At 36.9% G+C, this 22413-nt stretch overlaps 1 protein-coding gene across 2 annotated transcripts; it reads right to left on the minus strand.

The window, feature by feature from the left end:
* Positions 1-1919: 1919 nt before the first annotated feature.
* dmbx1a (diencephalon/mesencephalon homeobox 1a) lies at positions 1920-9111 on the minus strand. 2 transcript variants are annotated; one of them, NM_001443854.1, is given in 6 exon segments: positions 1920-3698; positions 3912-3973; positions 4217-4616; positions 4735-4913; positions 5018-5184; positions 8932-9111. In NM_001443854.1, coding segments are annotated over 4 exon segments (762 nt in total). In that variant the 5' UTR covers positions 5172-5184; positions 8932-9111; the 3' UTR covers positions 1920-3698; positions 3912-3944.
* Positions 9112-22413: the final 13302 nt, after the last annotated feature.

A 22413-nucleotide genomic window follows, 5' to 3' on the forward strand; every position in this document is an offset into this window, starting at 1 on the left:
TCAATCAGTTCATTAAATATAGGCGTTTTTCCACATTTATTTTATCAGAGATATGTATCCCTACTTTATTCTCCACTCCTAAAAAAAATTATTCAAAGATGATTCATCTGAGTTACTACTTTTTTTAGGGTATGTGGTTGTAAACAATTTATTTGCGCTGAATTTGAACAAACAAATGAAGTTGAGCATTACTAAATTTAATTAGTTTGTTTAAATTCAGCCTATTTCCCAGAGATGGGTTGCGGCTAAAAGGGCATCCACTGCGTAAAAAAAACTTGCTGGATAAGTTGGCGGTTCATTCCGCTGTGGCGACCCCAGATTAATAAAGGGACTAAGCCGACAAGAAAATGAATGAATGACTGAAAAATTCAGCCTATATAAATCACCTTTATAAACTTTGCTGGAACCTTTTTTTTAATATTGCAGACACTATGTTGATAACCTAATTATAAAATCACAAAGACTGTTGTAATGATATGTAATCCGAAGCAAGACACTGTGGTCTTTTAAAATGCATAGCTTATTGTAACAGTTTTCATTGATTTGAAGCAGATTTGCAGTAAATGATCCGTCTCTTCAAGAGCCCTGAGTTTAAAAAATTATGAATACAATTATTAATTTAGCACACACTTTTATCCAGAGCGACTTATAAGTTATAAAATTAAACAATGCAGCGCAATCGCAAATTACATTGAAGCAGACCCATAGACATCTTTCCAAGTTTTGACTTCCCAAATCAATTTAAATTACTTGTAGCAACAATAAAAATTTCAATTAGATGTTTTTCCCCCTTTCTTCTGCCTATTTTGGTATCAGTATTGATGACTGGTTATTTTTTACATCGCTGGCCAAGGAGGCAAAAGGCTAGTTTTATGTTCTGTTTGAACTGCTGGCAATAAATATAATTGACACGCAATTTAATTCTGTGTTATACAACAGTGTTTCTCAACCACGTTCTTGGAGGACCACCAGCACTGCACATTTACTAGGTCTCTTTAACCCAACACACCTGATTCAGATAATCAACTAATTAGCAGAGACTGAAAGACCTGTAATGGGTGTGACAGACAAAGGAGACATCCACAACATGCAGTGTCGGTGGTCCTACAGGAATGTGGTTGAGAAGCACTGTCCTAAAGCACTGTACACAATTAAGTAAATTGTTAGTATGTTGAGCTGTCACATAATTTGTTTTAAACCCCTGGAGGCGGTTTGTTTTTGCATCTGGCTGGTCTCAAAAACGATGATTGGCTTCAACATTTTTGCCGTTTGCATGTTGGTGCTAATTTTTATTTAATTTAATTGTTTTAAAATCTGCCTATCTGCCATCCCATGTGTGTTTTGATCTACTCAAAAGGTTGAATGTTAGAACGCTTTACAATCAGCTGTATTTAAATATGGCATAAAGCACTTTAAAATGCAGTTAGCAGCCCCATCAAGGGCACTAAGAACATGGTGGCGGTGGCGGCATCAAGCCTCTGGTAAAATGCACACACAGGGGAGACCCTCTTTATGTGAGCAAAGGGCTTATGCATTTTGACAAACCACACTGTTTAAAATATAATAGCAGCATAATCACGGCCCCAGGCTGTCATTCTTCAGCATAATGGGCTGCTTATTCATCTGGGGTGGCTTATGTCCCCACAACGGTTTTATTTCCCAAGATTACCTTGTTTTCTTGCTCTGGTTTTCTTGTTTTCTACTGTATCACCTTGCTTTGATTTTAACATCAGCTTGTTTCTCAGCTACATCCTGAATTCACTTGATTTGTTTTTCTAATGTAGACAAAAATAAATAATAAAAAACTTTAAATCTAAAAAACAAAACAAAAAAACTAAATAGTTTAAATAAATATAATCCTGAAAACTATTATTAGTCACAGTTTAATTCAGTTTTAACAATGCAAAAAATACAGTATATATTTATAAAGATGTCCAAGCAATGTTTTATTGAAGTTTTATTTTACAAGTTTGTAAATCTACAGTTGACATAGGGAAAAATGTGTATACTTCTGGAACACTCTCCACCAATATAGGCTACAAATTCACCACTTTGCGTAGTGACGTGAGTGACTGTATATTGATGTCCACAGTGACGATGAAAGAGCTACATAGACGACCAGACTGTATAGGTTAAATAATCTGGGGGTGACGCAGTCGGGCTGTGCGGCCCACTCAGTACAATCTTACAAAGAGACGGCTACCAGAATCATCACAGGGTTAAATTCTTTTCAATCTAAAACATAGAACTTTTACATTTTTGCCTTACCAGTAAACATTTATAAAGACTTTGTATTTTACATATTAAAATACTTTACAAACACAATGAGAGCTCAGCACTGTGAGGTAACAGATGAGCAGAGAGAGGGGGGAGCTGCCATACATGGAAGTGCTTTGCTTTCCTGTTCTGACCACTGTTCCTGTTGCAACATTTATAGGCGTGTAAGCTAGTGTTCATGAGAGTATTTTCCCTCTGAGTGTTAATATGGCAATCTCCAATGATATCCATGGTCTATAATTGCATTCCTTCCTCCGCCTGAGGCTACATGTAATTAAAAGCTTTGCATATGTAGTCAATGAAATAATTTGCTCATTACCCAACCATCCTCAATTTACCGTGGTTTAATCCTGACCATTAAACAGGTTAGGTTTAATTAATCTATTTAGTTGTGCAAGATTTACATTTACAAGGTAATTTCTGTGGTGTGTAATTTGAGAAGCGTGATAATTAAATTAAAAGAAAGTTCAGATTCTGCTGTGTAGTGCATGCAACCCGCCGAGATCCTCTCTGAAAAAAGTGCTTATATCAAACATCTAAGCCTGTCCAAAACGTATAAATAACACTAATCCTAATCCAGGGCCTGCTTGTCTTTTTAAGCAAACTGGTGATTTTAATATCTTACTGAATTAAATGAGAGATTCATAATTAACAAGCCCTCTAAATTGGAAACAAGTCTCGATTTGCCTCTTCTGAAACTTTAGTGTAGTCAAGAGAAATTAACTCTTAAAAGTAAAGGTTCCAAGAGATACGGTTTGTAGTTTGGTGAACAGTTCTTAGATGAACACTCTTTTATGAACATTTTTACAGCCTTTTTTTGTGTGAAGAAATGCTTCCATGGAGATTTTTGACTAAATCATCAATGCTGATAAAGAACCCTTATTTTTAAGTGTAACACAATGTTTCGTTTTATTGAGGATTGGCCCTAACTTTAGAAGTCCAGCTGGCGTGTTAGTAGTGGTAGAGAGATGTTCCCTTGCTCAGTAGTTTTCAGTCTCCTGCTCAGTTGGGCAGTGTGTCCAGGCCCAGTGATGCCGCATGTTGTTTGGCTCGCAAACGTAGGTTCTCAATGCTGGTGGTCTTGCTGTTGTGGCTAGGAAGGCCTCCAGAGGCCTGCAGCAGGGGGCTGTTCCAAACCTGCTGCGCGTGGTGAGATAGAGACTGATAGTAGGACTGGCACGGGAGGGAACCCAGGGGTGCTGGCATGTTGACGTTCATGCCTAGGTATGGTATAGATGATGGGGTCGCCATGTCGAAAGACGGATAGTGAACTAGGTTGTTGGTAGCAGCCATATGCTGGCGAAACTGCTCCTGCAGACGGAAGAGGCTCAGCGGAGACGAGGAGTACGAGTGACTCTGAGAGATCCCGCCCGTCACCCCGCTAGAGGAAGAGGAGATGGCTGGGGAGCCAAGAGGAGAATCTAAGGAAAGAAAGATTGTTGGTGACATTTAGATCAGAATTATAATTCTTGTTATTCTTTAACCCCTCATAAATATTTGTTTTAGTATTTTGGTATCCTAAAAGAAGTTCCAAAAGGTTTTCACATCAATCTCATATACAAACTTTAGTTCCTTAAATCATAGATGTGAAGAAAATTGTAATAATCCAAAGATATGTTTTTGCTGTGCAGTACCTTTCATGCAATCTGTAACTTTCATGGAAGCTTTCATTGAACTTTCATCGCACAAAAAAGGTCTGTATAGTGGAGAAATGTTCTTAAGTTTTTTATTTTTTTTTTGAACAGTTGTTTGGAAAAGTGAAAAAAGTCTTATATGGGATTGCTGCAAAATCCCTTTTAGGAACCTCTTTTAAAAGTGCAGAAAGTTTTCATGGATTTTAAAAGTAATTTGTGGAACCTTAAACATCCATGAGAATGAATGATGTTCCTTTTTAAGATTACACGGCAATGAAATTAAAAGACCTATAGCAAATATATACCTGGTTTGGGGCTAAGACGTTTGCAAAGAGGAGAAAGGTTTCCAGGTGCTGGTTCCTTCTCAACCTTCAGATCTTCTCTGTGCTGCTTTATCTCCTCTTCCTTGTCGGTTGCATTGTCCTCTGTGGCTGATTCGCTGCCTGACTGCTCTGCTGATGTCACATTAAGCTCAACACTAAGTTCTGATCCCAGGGCATGAGGAGCTGCCTCTGCCTCCATGGAGGAAGAAGAGGAGGTGGACGAAGGTGGCTGGTTCTCAAGATTTAAGGTGGAGGGAGCTTCATCCTTATCGCTTGCTGCTAGGGCTCCATCTGTCGAGACATCTTTCTGCTTTTGAAGTTGCTCTTTTTGGAGGCTTCGCTGCTTCTTGCGAAACTTAGCCCGGCGGTTCTTGAACCATACCTGATGGCCAAAAGTCAATTTGTAGGCACATGATGAATGTGAAGTTGTGGAGAACTTTAAAAGATTTTAAAATTGTAAAGATTTTTGTGGATAGATATTTTTGAAGGCGGTTTGTTACCTGCACGCGTGCCTCGGGTAAGTTGGTGCACATTGCTAGCCGCTCCCGCATCACCACATCTGGGTAGTGAGTCTTCTGGAAAGTCTTTTCCAAAGCCTCCAGCTGCTGGGCCGTGAAAGCGGTGCGACTGCGCCGTTGTTTGCGATGCTGAGAGCCGTAGCGAGCCTCAAGTATGATATCTTGAAATGTACAGCCGTTGGAAGAGAAAAGACACGGCATATTTAATTCATTGTACTTTAACCATCGATTAGTTTGTAAAGGTAGTGGGCGAGAACGCGCTTACCAGCCAGCCTCTCTGCCAGGGTGAGTGCGTGAACGGACGGCCGGTAATCAGGCGCGTGCTGCGCTTGCTGCGCCGCCTGTTGATGCAGGTTGTACATGGCGCTCAGTGAGTTCATGGCGTGGAGAGAGTATCCGTTCACTCCGTAGTGCTGCATGATTCACACTTATCTGTACAAGAAAAGAAAAAAAAACACGTATGTTATTAGTGTAAAAATTAGATTAAATTGTTTGGTTTTAGAAAAAAACGTGGTTTAAATATGCTTTCAAACTAAAGTTCCATAGGCTATAGCAGCATCTTGAACGCATTTTAAATGTTAGGTATTTGGGGTAGATATGACATTTGCACTCATAGATTTATTTTACCCGAATGTTTGTTTAATTTAATTATAACAGCTAAATTTAATAGTTTACTGATTGTCAAAATTCACGATAAACGTTTAAATGCTTTCTTCTGTCAATAATTCGTATTGATTTAAAAATATTTCTAAGATAAAAAAATAACTTAATTGTTTACTGCAAGGTACAGTTTATTTGGCCTTTAAATACGCATTGTTTTTTTTTAAAACAAATATTTTTCTTTATAAACTTTTGGGGGAGGATATGCGCCTAGTGAGACACAATCAATCAAAAAGGTTGTCACTTTATAGCGAGAGTATAACGCTTTTGGAAATCCGCTTATAGGAGCGGAACTGCGTTCATTAATATCCAATTATTGTTTTGTCCAATCCATTAGTCATACATAGAGAATTAATTGGTGCAATTATCACGTTAAACTAATGAGTTCTGGTTTATGCTTACTACATTAAATATACAATTTCAAAAGCAATTTACCGTAGCAAATCCTTGTCAAAAGTTGTCAATGAATCATAGATTGATTTTGATGAGATCTATTGAAGCAATGTACGAATGTTTCTATTTAATGACACTAGATTTAATGCTACCACTTATGTCATCAAAATTTTGTTTTAACTATGCTATATTATTTTATTTTTATTTAGTTTAAATTTAGCTGCAATATAAATTCAAAGGGTGTGCTTGAGGTTAGTGATGTTTCTCCAGTCGTTTTTCACAGCCGGTTTAAGGTTTTCATAAATTAAAGGCTCCAGGACACGATTAGATATGTATTACTATAGAGGTTGTAGACAGACACGAATATCTCCGAGGTCAATGCACTGTGCATTATTAAAAGAGAAAGTATATGGCGCGTGTCCATGGACTTTACAACAGCCTCGATTTTTATTCAAGTTATTAAACTAATTTGTATTTCCAACTTTAATTTCTTGTTTTTGCTGCGATTTAATTCGTACATTAACAAATTTTCTCAAAAATGCACAAGTGATCTTATAATTATTATTTTCGCTAGGTATGCTTAACTTGTAAAGCAGGTCTCTAAAAATTACATAAAAAAGTAAGAACTCATGGCAAGTGTAATGTGTTGATATGGTCAATAATAACTGGTTCTCTTTTAACCAACAAATGAATAAATAAAGCAATTTTGCAAAATTGCGTTTTAGCAATAGTAAAACAAGTGTGAAAACTTGTGTAGCCTATAATAGTATATGTGTATTATTATTATTTAGTTGTTTCTAAAAGGTAAATTCAAATTAGTGAAATGATTAAAAAAAAACTATTTCCATATGCTTGATATGCTATAGCCTATTATTTTCGTACCTCTGTTATTAATATAATTATTTTAAGATAATAATAATAATACATATTTATTGTTTTCTAAAGCTATTTCGGTTATTGTAATTATTATGAATTATTAACATTTCATTATCATCGTTAATTATTGTTTCTGCATTCATATATATACATACATACATACATACATACATACATACATACATACATATATATATATATATATATATATATATATATATATATATATATATATATATATATATATATATATATATATATATAAACACACACACACAGTATAAATTGCAGCATTTTTAAGTGCCCTAATATTCTTTGAGATTATAATTGTTTGCTATTCTTGCTGGTCTTGTGCAATTCTCTAACAAGCCAGTACCCTATGCAAGTTTAGATATAGAACCTAAGGAAGTTTGTTTGCAGGATTTGCTTAAATGTGTGTATCTATGCTGGCTTTATCTGTTTTAAGGCCAGCGACCCTCCTCAGCGCGGAAGCTTCTGAATGACACCCGGAGTGCCCATTCCCAGACTATTAAGTCAGAGCAACGTCTGATGAATGTGATCAGAGGGCAAGAGGGAATAGTTTAATTCGCTTGGACAGAAGGTGCTTTGCTAAACATTTACTTTTCTCCCCCAAGTATTTGAATTGAATGGGGTCCGTTTCTCTCCCTCCCTTCTCACGCGGCCCCTTATCCCATCGCCCCGGGGCCACGTTTTGGCTGAGATGTATGGCTTCTCTGCGGGTAAAATATGCATGTTGATCCCCATTTGGGTCCTCGTCTAATGGAAGTGCAAATAGGTTTCGACTGTAGAGACCTCCATTTATCATCACCGCTGACACGGACGGACGTACAGTGAGTTTACATGTGTGTGTGTGTGTGCGCGCGAGCACACACTTTAAGAAGTGCTGGTGTTTGCATTGCAACCATATGAGCTGAAGAAGATGTGTGTTGGGCCTATGAAATTTGGTATTTTAGTCTGTCGTTCTACACACATGCATCTTGAGCCAATTCGAATTGAATTGAATGGATGGCATAGCTTATAAAGTTAACCTCACTGCAAACTACAAAATGCACACATTTTTTTCAAAATAAATTTGATAACAGATGAAAAAAAAACTGGCCAGCGATTAGTGCAATGGTGATTTAGTCTGGACGGATGATGATGATGATAGCAGCACTAAGGCCTAATAATGAACGTATAATTTACGTTGCCCACTCGACCAAGCGGACTTTTTAAACGTCAAAATTTTGCCGCAGGCCAACTGATATTTAGCACAAAGGGCAGCTTATTTTAATACTGTGTCTCGCTGCTATTGTAGTCTGTTCATCCGCCTGTTACTGCTGCGGGCAGTGTGACACTCCATGCTTCGATTATTAAAACCTCATTATGCAAATTGGCATGTACAGTGCAACTTTTTGATCCGACTAAATTAGGAAAAATGTTAACGTTAAAACCCCATTTGACCCGGGGGGACTATTTATCGTGTGTCGCATGACAGAGGTTTTAAATTGTCACTCATATTTTTGTATCTTTCACTGTCAAAGGTCCCCCATACGAGAAAGGTTTATCCGTTTAAAAACTGGCCCTATATTCCCTTGAAAATGTATTCGAGCAGAATTTAATTTTCTTGTAGCATTTTTTAATTGTTGCAGATTTTTATTTTTAATTTTTTTGCAGTTTTTAATTAGAGCGTAGTTGTGAAAATCTGTATAACATTTTAGGCCAAGTCAGACCGCTGTTTGGTGGATGTTTTAAACTAGAGGGTTTTTCTAGTCTGTTTTGTACATATATGTAAGATAAGATTTTTGTTTATTTAGGCTATTTTACATCTGGAATATCACTCTTAATAAATAAAGAGACTTAAGTGGTGTTTTCGCAGCGATGCAATAAATTAACGGTTTGGGAACCTTTTGGAGTCAATAAATAGTTTCTTAGATTGGAGGACGTTTGAATAATTCAGTGAACATTTATCCAGCATAAATAACTTATGTGGAATCGTTCCGTGTTCATATAATAAAGCATCTTTTTATAGGCTAAATGAACTGCACATCTCTGAAAAAGGGATTTGATTTGTCGCTATTTAATATCATAATAGGCCAAAGTGTTTAAAAGTCAACGAACAGCAAACATAGTTTAATTTAGCTGTATTTCAGAAATCATATTACTAAATAAAATTTTAGTTTTTGATGTATTAGTTAAACACATACTTTTTTTACGTAAAAGCAACTGCGTTAACAAATCGTTTCTTACCCCAGTCTTGTCGTTTATCCAGTGTCTCTCTTGATATTTTCTTGCTTCTAGCTCGGAGTATTTCCCAGATGTCCTTATCTCGTTTCTCAAAGTCTAAGAGCCCATTCAAATGTATCCGCTAAGTATCAAGTGCGTCCAAATCGTCCCCTGCGCGCTCTTCTCAGCACATTGCGTCCATCTATTGACACGCGCTTTGAGGACGGATTTTAAAGAGCTCCGCGTAACATCGGCAAGGCTTGCTACTGGTCCTTAAAGCTGTCAATCAAAGCTCGATGGTATTTTTCTGGCCGCATGTAGACCTAGAGCCAATTGACCCTTTACTTAGTAGTCTTAAATCACGCAAACACCAATGTCCACTCACAAACAATTTTGCTTATAAAAAACATATATCCATATGTCAAGTGTAAAAAGAAAATATTGACATCGTGGGATTAAGAGTTTAAAACGGGAACACCCGTTTATTTGAAATGTCAACGAGTTTCAAAAGCATTATAATGTGTTATTGTTATTAATTAGCAATTAGGCATGTCTAGCTAAATAAGAAAGCAAAACATTTCAAGTGCATAGATTTTTCTATGATTTATACATGGATTTTAATTTATTACAAAAACCACATAGGTTAATTTTCTTGAAACAACAACAGATTGTCATAAATACGTCGAACTAAGTTTTGGCCAAGTGAAATATATTTGCTTTCTCATATTATTCTCACGCATTGACTTCTTTTGGTACTTCTGGAGCAGAATATTTCTATAGAGGTCACGGTCCCGAGACTTTTTTTAGACAAACGAATATCTCATGCATTGGTTTTGTTTGCTTTTCGGCTTTGTCATGCCACTGCAGGAGAGACTGAAGGGACTTTAGAGATCTCTAATAGATGCCAGGCTACTGCCTTCACAATCTCTCCCGGCCTTGAAGGATTTGGGCGAGGATAAGGGGAGACAAGACGCTATTTCAGCCTCCAAAAAACCTCTGTCTTGAAATGACTGCCGGTAAGAGGATTAAAACAATAATGCCCTTCTCTTCTTGAAGGGTTTTTAGAAAAGATTTCTTCTCCCGGAGCAAAACCGTTTAGGTTGGAATTAAGGGCAGCGCAAAGTAGCCTTTTAATGTAAAGCTTGCATAATTTGTTAAAGATGCTCGCAGAAAGCGGGCCAGGGTGAAAATCCCTAACTGAATTTTATCTCTGACCATAGTTATAATCTAGAGGAATTTGAATGTGAGTGAACGAAAGGAAATTGAATGAAACAGATGAGTTATGGCTGTTTTTACAGGAATTTAGGCTATATTAAAATTCTATCGATTAAAGTTATATGGGTGTTAATTTTCGAATGTAAATGAAGTAGGGACTCAATCTAATAAATGTATTTCTGTTTAATTTCACGTTTATTATAGACGGCAAGAAATCATATGATTTTAAATGTGTATTAATAGCATTCAATTGAGATGTAATGGATCTGTTAATATAGAATGATTTTGATGTTTTTGGCTGCAATTTCCTAATATTTTAAAAAAGCGCAGGAGAAAAATGCAAGAAAATAAATATTAGATTGATATTTATGCTGTTGAAGGCTAATATCAATTTTTAATGTTTTTGCTAAAAAAGCTTAGGGTATTCAAAGTTTGCTTATTCGACTTTATATTTTGAGTTAATTGTATTTTTATTTATTTATTTTTTTCAAAACTGCACTGAATAATTATTACAGTTTTACTAACAAAATATAACTTCGTACTGTGCATCTTATTGATTGCTTTTTTTATTAACTTTTTCTGGAACCAAACATATGTCCTTTCCCATCTTTTCTCCCCACTTGGTTTTTTATGGTCTAAGAAAGAAAGAGGATTAACTTGTGAACCGATGGAAATAAGAACTTTAACGGGAGGTAAATCTGGGCAATGTCTCTTTGTGAGGAGCGTTTCTAAAGCAATTAAAGTGAGAAAGAATTCCTCTCAGCGCCTCTTCCTTAAATCTGCTTAAACGAGGACTACTGTCCAGCACATCTGAGGGCTTTAAATGCCTCCTATTTAAAGTGCCACCGAGAGAAACCCACCTTTACAGCTATGAGAAGCCCTCAGTCCAGTTTTGCTCAAATTAATTGAGTTTTTTTTTTTTTTGGTCTTTCGATTTAATCTCGCAATAGTTATAAGGTATTAGGCTATCAAACTATTTAAAATTTAACTTTAAAATTAATTTAAAATTAAATTTACGAACGACATTTTAATGTCACCGCGTTAATATTCGTGCGTATAAATAAATCGACGTGAAATTCTCAACAACAAAAAAATATTATCACGGGAATCGGATTTCTGTTCTCAAAACGAAGGATGATATTTAAAAAACGAGTCAATCACATCGCTGGTCTTTATTTACACCTTAGAAATGTACACTCTCCAGTAGTTTTAGCTGGAAATAATCAAATATGGGAATTTGATGTCACAGCGCGAGATGGTTGTTATTAGCTAATTAATAGAGCTAATGATGTTTCTGCAACTTCATGAATACATTACGTTTGCAACCCACAAAGCTGTAGCCTCTCAGGCTCAATCCAAGGGTATTTCAGCATCTGTTCTTCCCAGAGCAATTAATCATTTTGATGTATGGTTTAAAATCGACTGCTTCCAGGAGACCTTTTTGACAAGAATAACAAAGCAATTTGCCAGGAGCCATCTCTTAGACACGTTATTAGCAGCACCTTCATCTTAAAACCGTTTTTTCTTCCTTTTGCTAAATTAGATACCTGTATTAAAGGGGCAGTGCTACTTTTTAATTTATTTTGATTTCTCCTCACAGCTCCACTGATACCTCTGGAAATCGCATCATTCGTGACAAGATCCCAGGATCTTCTTAACAAATCCCCATGCTAAAAGTTTTTGACCTGTCAGTTCTGTCAGAAGCTGTGCCCCTCTATTCTCTTCGTTCTCCATCTCTTTACTGTCTTCAACCTCTCTTCCCTCTTGTATTTCTCCAATCTCTCTCTTTCTCTCTCTCTCTCTCTCTCTCTCTCTCTCTCCGTCTTACTCACTTTGGCCCGGATCCTCAGCACAAGGGGCCCCATTGTATAGTCCTAATCCAGAAGCAACACAGCTTTAGCGACATGGAGGGATAAAAGGCCCATCAAGCCCACAACTTTATGGGGGCAAATCTCTACCTAATCCCTCGCTTTATCTAAACAAAAGCCCCTCTCTCCTAATCCACCTTCACTGCAAAAATAAAAAGAAAAGGAAAAAACAAGAGGCGCTAAAAAAATCTCAGGCTTGAGTTGAACCGTGAGTTAAGAACCAGGAGTCATTTTGCTGAAGAAACTAACCGCTTCTGACAGGCTACTGATACTGACATAAGTAAAAATGAAGCCCATGGACACAGTAGTGAGATAAAGTCGGATGAATAACTAAAGGTAAAAATAAGTTCCTATACATGGACAGTGTTCAAGAAGCTGCAGACTACATTTATTTTATTTTAAGTCAACTCATCATAATTTTACCTCTTGAGTTCTTTTAAAAAACTTCATCAGATTGGAGTTAAAATGTCCGCGTAATAGCTTTATAGGGATAATAAAACAAAATGGAAAGTTCTGTCATCATTTACTCCTTCACTTGTCACAAACCTGTTTGAGTTTCTTTCTTTTATTGAACACAAAAATATAATTAGAAAATGCTGAAAACCTGTAAATGTTACATTGGATGTATTTGTTTTTCCTACTATGGAAGTCTGTGGTTATAGTTTTTATTTTTCAAAATAACCTTTTTTTCTACAGAAAAAAGAAACTCATAAAGGTTTAGAAACACTTGACGGTAAGTAAATAATGAGTACATTTTTATTTCATCCCTTTAATGATCAACTATCACACTCTGAGAATCAAAAAACATAGAATAAAAACAAAATTACAGTTTTTCTCAATTGCTTTGCCACATTTTTTGAAACAGTATTAACATTCTCTAAACTGTGAGTGCAAATGACAAAACTGAAGTCTTTATTGCATGTCTGTAAAATGTTGTTGCTCACCCAAAACATTTCGTTCATGCTTCAAAACAGTTACAGTAATTTGGTCATTTGGTCATGCTTTAAAACAATTTCAAAACAGTTTTAGTGATTTGGTCAATGCCACCAAAACATGAAGTGTGTTTGTTATCATGTGAGTCACACTGCTCAAAATGATTAGTTGTTTTTTTTTACCATGACAGTCAACCATGGAAATTAAGGTTTAAAAAAATTCTGATATTTGTTGAGAAGAGTCAATAGTACATATAATAAATATGACATTTGTATTCATACAGTACTTTTATTTTTGCACTGGTGTGCATGTAAAGTGCAATCTTGTTTTTCCATTTTAAACCAAAAAAATAAAATAAATCTTTAAATTTTTTGTGGCTGTGTACATGTCATTATGTGGTAGGAAGCTTCCTCCCATGAACATGCTCACAACGGTTTGACATTAATGTCGATTAATAATGCAGTTTTTTTTTTGTTGTTGTTTTTTTTTTGTATGCACAGACTTTTCAGGAGTATTACATTTTTTTTCCTCAATTGCTTTGGCTCAATTCTTGATTGGAATTTTTATTTTTCAAAACAATAAGTTCAGAAACAGTTGCAATCGGAATTATTAGCCCCCCTGAATTATTAGCCCCCTGATATTTTTTTCCCCTAATTTCTGTTTAACACATTTCTAAACATAATAGTTTTAATAACTAATTTCTAATAACTGATTTATTTTATCTTTTCCATGATGACAGTAAATAATTTTTCACTAGATCTTTTTCAAGACAAATTTAAAGGCTTAAAAAAAATTAAAGGTTTAAAAGGCTTAAAAATTTAAAACTGATTTTATTGTAGCCAAAATAAATCAAATAAGACTTTAAAAAAATATTATCAGACATACTGTGAAAATTTCCTTGCTCTGTTGAACATCGTTTGGGAAATATTTAAAAAAGAAAAATAATTTAAAGGAGGTTTAATAATTCTGATTGCAATTCACTGTAAAAAAAAAAAATAAATTTCTGGCAGCTGGGGTGTAGGACAAAAATGTTAAATTACGGTCATTAAATTACAGAAATTTGCTGTAAAATAACACAGATTGAACTACAGAAATTTACCAGTAATTTAAATTTAAGGAAATGTCCATTATTTTACAGTAAATTTCAGCAATTTAACAGCTGTTATTTTATGATATTCCACAGCTGCTGAAACAAACCATAAAATTTCCGATTTTTTTTACAGTGTATATAAAAATGTGTTCTTGTAGATTCCACATTAAGCTCATGTTCCAGATGTTTATAAACACCCTCAAAACAATTTACAGAGACTTAAAGGTTCATTTTAAGAAGGAATTTCAAAAACCCATGCTTAACAGGTTCTTGCCAAGTTGGAGCATTTTACTTAAAAAATAACTAAATGTATTGTAATAGAGCCATACATACTATAATGTAGTTATTCCTGTGTATGTGTGTGTGTTTTTTTTTTTTTCAAGTTTTGGTATGCTTTGACTTGCATTTTAGAAATCATCATGCTCTACTGAAATTAAAAAGTCACTTATGTCTTGGACGGCCTGGGGCTGAATAGATTAGCAGCAAATGTTCATTTTGGGAGAACTATCCCTTTAACCATTTATTATTTTTCATGATTAAATTATTATTTAATATTCCTATGAATTCTAACTTGATTTAATTGAATATATTTTCCATGCTAACCACAGTGTTGGTAAGCCTTTCATAATTAATAGGGTGCTTTCATTATTTCAATAGACCAGACTCAGATGAGCTCATTATCCCCAGTATGTGTGCTGTTGGCTATAATTGGGTAATTAAGAGGATAAAGTGGCTGCTCTTCCTCTTTAGTGCTTTGATGACTATTGAGTGAAAGAAACAGCTTCTAATAAAACACAGTGAACAGCTAACCTGCATGAATTATCGGCAGCTCGTTTATTATGTCTTCCTTCAGGAATATTTATATAGCTGTAGAGAACCTGTAGAGTTTTTATTTTCTTTCTTCCGTCTGTTTCACAGTGGCTTTTGAAAGCAGATTTTTGCCTGAGAGCATTATCCTAATAGTTAAAGCTAATTGGCTGAGGCATGAGCATTTTAAAGCACCCAGTCAGTTTGATTATATTGATGACCTGACATCCTGGTATTTCCGCGGCAGACAGCTGTGCTGCGGGTTTGGTGGCATTCACAGATCACCTCAGATATGTACGATTAGTTGATCGGCCCCTGCTGCTAAAAGGGATTGGCACACACTCTTAATACAAGCAAAGTCCTCTTTTCAGATAAAAAGATGGGTTCAAAAGTTGCAAATCTGTCCTCGATAACAATACGCTTCCCATTAACTCCTTGCCCCTGAGTATGGATTGCTCTCCATTTCACCACTACAACATCTGTCTTTACTTTCACAAATCCCTCTGTATCAGCTCTGGGCTTTGTACTATCAGTCAGTAATCTGGCTCTCAGCACTCTATGCGTATTGAGGCACTTTGGCGAAGAGGTTTAAAACATGACCCAGGATTCGAAATAAGCGGACTCCCTGCTTCTAACTGAAGTTTTCATCATCCTCTCAATGAGTAGCTTTAAGAGGATACCTGAGAAGAACCATTGGCACCTCGCTCATAAGCACCCACATTGGATCCGTCCTTGGCGGTCTTATCCTTTAAGCAATGAAATAGACTCATAAGGTGCTTCGTGAGCGTATGTTTTGCTGTTGTAGATGATGAGAAGCGATGGAGTCGGCAGGGGGGCCGATGACTATCTCAGGTGCCTGCCGTCCACACGACCGGCTTTAAGGCACCTCCGGCCGAGTGAGTAGACAGTGACTATGAGGTGTCAATGCGCATTGCATTACACAGAAATGTCAATGTCTGTAAAATAGCTATAGCTAACTGCTGGACCTCGGCTAAGTGCTTCAACAATGCAGTTCTGTTTGATGAGCTCTTCACAGGGGTTCCCATTTAGACCTTATAGCAGCATCTCCCCTTGGCACCCACACCTTAACGGAGCTAATACTCTTTTAATAGCGTAAACAGAGAGAACAATTGACTCATTAGAGAGTCAACTAAGCAAATCCACCACAATCTATTGAGAATGCTTGAGAGGGTGGCTCCCATATTAGCAGCTCCTGGAAAGCCCAGATTTGAGTGCACTGATAACAGTAATACTTCCTCTTTTCCGTTCACTCCCAATGCGTAGTCTGAACCACCTCCATACGGGATTACCTGGCCTTACTGTAAAATGTTTTTTTTTTTTTTTGCAGTATGGCTGCCTGATGCTTAGCCTCCCACAATAAGTATAAATCCTCTTCTTCTGTGGGTATTACGGGAATGAGCATAAGGGATTGTGTTATTGTTGACCTGTAATCTGGTTTTAACTCCTTGTTTTACAAATGGCCCTTTTAAAAAGCTTTTCCAACGCTCTTGGCATTGTTAAAGCTCTTGGTCTGCAATTCCCTTACATCTCGCTTCAGAGCATTATTTGACGTGTACTATAAATGTCTGCCGCTTTACACCAGCATTGCAGCTTTCTGCTATATTGCACTGAGAAGTGAAAGCTGGTGGTGATTTCTGAATTAATTACACAATCAAATATTACAAAAGATACATTTTGAAGGATGTTTCAGCCGTACACGTCTTCACAACGAAAGTCTAATATAAGTCGTTTCTCCGGGACTTCAAAATATCTTTTTTAATGGGAGAAAGTGTCATACAGATTTACAATGCGAGTAGAAAATTAATGTGAGTTAATGATTGAAGAAAAACATAAAGAGTTTGTTTTTAGTGGATGATCTTTTAATGTTTTTAAAATTACTTCCTCTGACACAATGAATGATAGCTGTAAAAATGACTATATACCTAATTTAGTTTTCATGACAATGGACCATAATGTTTCATTTATTATAAACATGCATTACAGATTTGTCATTGGCTACTTTCATCATTGCCATAGAGGAACTATGAGTTTCACAAAGAAAAATTTGAGAGTAGAGTTCCTACAATAATATTTTTTTTAGCATAAAGAATATTTTAATAACCTTCGCAACCACTATACATATTCAGGTATCACCTTATTTAATGCTCCCTTTAAAGGGCAGCTATTTTACTCCTTTTTCAAGGTTTAAGATAAGTCTTTTGTGTCTCCAGAAAGTGTCTGTAAAGTTTCAGCTCAAGACACCCATCAGATTATTTATTATACCTTTAAGACTATTGAAATTTTCTGCTCTGAACACAATGTAGCTGTTTTTGTTGCCTGTGCATTAATTGCTAGTTTTCCCCGCCAACCTTTTCTACGTGCCTGTCAGAGTGACTCCGTCTCTGTCAGATAAACAGCACAGTGACAAATATGACGGAAGCAGATCTCATGTAATGTTTGTGAGAAATACTACAGTAAGAAGCTTCCCAATGATTATCTGATGTATTTGTTGTGGAGTTAATTCAAGCCTTTCTGCAATGATAAGTCACACAATGTCGTTACAAAGCTGTCAATCAATTCAAAGAGTGTGGAAACCACACTCAAAAGAGAAGGGAGTTGGATCCTATTTTAACATTAGGAAATAAAAAAAGAGATTTGTTGTCTTTATATCACCCTAATATGACAGAGGACACACTATACCTACAAAGAGGTCTGTCCAAACAGCTTACAAAAGATGATTTTCATCATAGATGCCCTTTAACAAATTTGTTTGATTATAAGTGACATGCCATCTAAGTCTAATTGGAGTATAAGTAGACTGTGTTAGTGTAAGTTGACATGGAGTTGCAGAGTTTTTATAGTCTAGAGCAGGGGTCACCAATCTTGGTCCTGGAGGGCCGGTGTCCCTGCAGGGTTTAGCTCCAACTTACCTCAACACACCTGCCTGGATGTTTCAAGTACACCTAGTAAGACCTTGATTAGCTTGTTCAGGTGTGTTTGATTAGGGTTGGAGCTAAAACCTTTAGGACACCGGCCCTCAAGGAACAAGTTTGGTGACCACTGGTCTACAGAATATCTGTTGGTGATGAGGTACCACCAGATTCTTGGCATGTAACTTATAGACAACAAAATGTGCAAAATGGACCATCAAAATAAAGTGATGCTAATATTTTTTGTGCATTGGAAAGGTTCTGTAGATGTTAAATTCTATTTATGAAACTTCTGATGCAATAAAAACTTTATTTTTAAGAGTGTGTTGTTGTTTTCTTTGAACACTTAAAAAGTCCTCGATTGCTATGAACATCACATAATGTTCACGAACATAAAGCCATGCACTGAGCAGTTTGAACCACATCTTCATAAGACTTCCTCCTTATTGGTATTGACATGCAAACTCTACACATATTGAGCACAATGAGAGATCACATATCATTAGCTAATTTAATAGAGAGATTGCATTTTCTTTTTTTCCCCTCGATGAACCAAGCATCCTTTGAGACCGATTGACTCTGGCTAGAGCTATTTAGCAGTAATCAAGATGTCTGAATAGACGTTCAATGAGACTCTTTCCATAGAAGCCCTTCATCTCTTTCATATTAAGCTAATTGGCAGAGACGATTGGAAAAGATCATATTGGGCTGAAAGACTCCACATTAGAGGGTTTAAATAGCCTAAAGAGCAATGATCAATGCTCATATAAGGGAATTAAAGCATTTATTTGTTGGCTAATTGTTGATTTCACCCCTGACCTTGCCTAATTTGCTGTTTGCAGATATCTAGAAACTCTCACCGACGCGCTCTTTCAGTGTGGAGCAGATGTGGAGTGGCACATGCTACTGTCGCTGTAACCAATAGTCAATGAACGTTAGTGATCAGTCATCAGGGAACTGGCACAGCTGTGCCCTCATCCCCGACCACACTGACACACTCGGCACTGATCCAGATCCTGATTGGTGGAAATCACCAACCTTCTCCCTGTGGCCCGCTTCTTATTTCTCCTCCCCGTGATGGTGAGCAGAGTCTTGCTGGGCCCAACTGCCCATGTAAAGAGGTGGGCTGGTCTGTCCCAGTGGGGTGGGAATGAAGTGACAGTCCCCCTCAGTTGCTGGGAGCTTGTCAGGGCCTTGTTAGCTCCTCCACCTCCCCCTCGCCTCCTGCTCCTCTTTCCTGGTAATCCTCCAACACTCTTCCCTCAGCAGGGAGGAGACGTAAGGACAGAGGGAGGGCCAGAATTAATGGACATGTTTGTTTACCTATTTGTCCTTGACATGATCAATTGATCAGGAGGCTAATTCACTGCCTCCGTGGGATCATTAAATTTCCATTTAAATTGCAAATGGATTTCTCCCCTACCTCCCCAGACCACCACCTCTATTTATGTACTCGCATACACACTTCTGTACATTTCTTCCCATTACTGCCTTGGTCGCTGTTAAATGAAGAGGGCTACACTCTTAAAAGTAAACGTTACAAAAGTAGGGGTTTCAAAGCGATTACACAGAGGAACTTTTAAGGGTTCTAGACTCTTAACTTTTTTTTATTAACATTTGCTCAAGAATACAGATGTGAAGAACAGCCGCGATGAACAAAGAGCCAGGAGTTGGGAATAGTCCCAAACAACATATCAGTAGTGAGTAAAAACAAAACTATATAAATAATAAAGTAATAAATAATTAATACATAAATTGCAGAGTATTTTAAACCTAGTATAAGAAAATAAAAATAAAAAAGCCAAGGAATTCAGTATAGGCAAAGCAAGTTTATTTATATAGCACATTTCATACAGAGGGGCAATTCAAAGTGTTTAATAATGATAATAATAATAATAATTCTTTACATTTATATAGCGCTTTTCTGGGCACTCAAAGCACTTTACACAATAAGGGGGAATCTCCTCATCCACCACCAGTGTGCAGCAACCACCTGGAAGACGCAACGACAGCCATTTTGCACCAGACTGCACACCACACACCAGCTGATTGGTGGAGAGGAGACAGAGATGAAGCCAATTGGAATATGGGGATGGTTAGGAGGCCATGATGGACAGAGGCCAGTGGGCAGATTTGTCCAGGATGCCGGGGTTAAACCCCTACTCTTTTTCAAAGGACATCCTGGGATTTTTAACGACCACAGAGAGTCGGGACCTCAGTTTAACATCTCATCCGAAAGACGGTGCTCACTGAGCAGTATAGCGTCTCCGTCTCTATACTGGAGCATTAGGACCCACACAGACCGCAGGTTGGGCGCCCCCTGCTGGCCTCACTAACACCACTTCCGGCAGCAACCTAGCTTTCCCATGTGGTCTCCCATCCAGGTATTGACCGGGCGCAGCCCTGCTTAGCTTCAGTGGGCGACCATGTGAGAGTTGCAGAGAGCTAGCTGCCGGCTAGCTAATTCTTGTTTACATAAACAAGAATTAAAAAGACAAGTATAAGAAAATAGTCAAAGGAACAAACAATAAAAATGATTAAAAACAGATTAAAATGTGTTAAACAGGTTATAAAAGAATGAAAATGAAAAGAAAGACCTAAAAGTGTGATCTGATGGATGTAGCACAGTGCTCATTCAGTAAAGGCACAGCTAAACAGATGTGTTTTCAGTCTTGATTTGAATGTGCCTAAAGTTGGAGCACATCTGATCATTTCTAGAATTTCTGGAGGGGTGTAGTAGCTGAAAGCAGATTCACCCTGCTTTGACTGAACTCTTGGAATTTCTAGTTTATTTGACCCTAAAGATCTCAATGATCTGTTGGGTTTGTATTCAGTGAGCATATCTGTAATGTACTGAGCTCCTAGGTCATTTAGGGATTCATAGACAAGTAACAATGCTTTAAAATCTATTCTGAATGTAACTGGGAGCAAGTGTAAAGACCTGAGGATAGGCGTGATGTGCTCTGATTTTCTGGTTCTGGTCAGAATCCTGGCCGCAACATTCTGGATGAGCTGCAACTGTCTGACTGTCTTTTTGGGAAGACCAGTGAGGAGGCTGTTACAGTAATCCACCCTGCTGCTGATAAATGCATGAACAAGTTTCTCAAGTCCTCACTGGAAACAAAGCAGCTAATTCTTGCAATGTTTTTGAGATGATGATATGCTGATTTACTAACTGCTTTGACATGACTATTGAAACTCAATATATATGTTATAAATATCATCAATACAAATTACATAAAAACATAAAAAAACATACATTCAGTGTTTTAGTTGCCTTTTTGTTAGAAGAGCTAGAGACTTAATGCAATTCTTGAAAATCAGAAAAATGAGGGGTCTAGAGAACCTTTATATGTGAACTGTGAAGTGCCTTTTTTATGGTGCTGTCATATTTCAGCAAGAATTCGGTATTCATTGTTTGGAAAAAGAGGTGTCTTTCTATCTGTCAATAGCTCTGTTTTCATATTCAAACCAAGCTTCTTTCTGTTAGTCATAATGTTCACTTTTCCACTAATGTGCTGAACCATTCTAAGACAGTCAGGTACTGCTCCAGTTGTGTTTCCATGTGAGAATGTAGCATACCTTTCAACAATGGGATGTGAAAATAAGGGATATGCCCACCATAATAAGGGATCCCCCCGCCCCCCTTTTTTAATTACTAAAATTACTAAATATGTTCATTTGGCGTTCATTTGGCTTTAGCGTTAATTTTGCGAAACACTGTGCTTATCACTGGGTGACGAGCTGTTATAATACGCTGAAAGCATTATGTAAATAATATTAGGCAAGTTATTGTATGACGGTGGTTTGTTCTGTAGACTATCGGAAAAAATACAGCTTAAAGGGGCTAATAGTTTTGACCTTAAATTTTATTTTTTTTATTCTAAACTGATTTTATTCTTGCCGAAATAAAACAAATAAGACTTTCTCCTGAAGAAAAATATTATCAGACATACTGTGAACATTTCCTTTCTCTGTTAAATGTCATTTAGGAAATATTTAAAAAAGAAAAAAAAATCGAAAAGGGGGCTAATAATTCTGACTTCAACTGTACATCTTGCGAAATAGGCCCAGATTGATTGGACTGTCCAATTTGGCTTCACTTCTTTCGAAAGGATTGTTGATGAAGAACATCTCCATAGTGCAGAGAACATTGTGAAACTGTATTCTAGTAAATTTGCGTGTGTGTGTGTGTGTGTGTGTGTTTGTGTGTGTGTGTGTGTGTGTGTGTGTGTGTGTAGGCGTAATGTATTATCATCTCTCTTTCTTCATTTAACAAAACATCCCTCAGGAAGAGGGGCAGTGAATAGATCTGTTCAACCCATTTGAAAACATCAGTGGTGATAATTATCCGTATCATGAAGATGTCAGTCATTTAACCGGCAGTTAATTTGCTTTTCATGGCAACCCCCCACCCCACACACACATGCATGCTCTCAGTCATCTATTGCGCACAGAAAGGAAAATGTGTTAATTCCTCTGTGGAAAAGCCCTGCGATTAAACAGCACTACAGAGATTACAAATGAATGATTACAGTTTTATATTTGAGCCCCCTCATTTCCTGTGGGGCTATAAACGGAATTAAGTCAGTGTCTAATTTGAGCAGAATAAATGCTAAATTTGAGATCTTTCCATGTTTGTGTGTGTATGTGTGTGTGTGTT

The sequence above is a fragment of the Danio rerio genome, chromosome 2, assembly GCF_052040795.2.
Source record: "Danio rerio strain M-AB ecotype USA chromosome 2, GRCz13ab, whole genome shotgun sequence".
Taxonomy (NCBI): domain Eukaryota; kingdom Metazoa; phylum Chordata; class Actinopteri; order Cypriniformes; family Danionidae; genus Danio; species Danio rerio.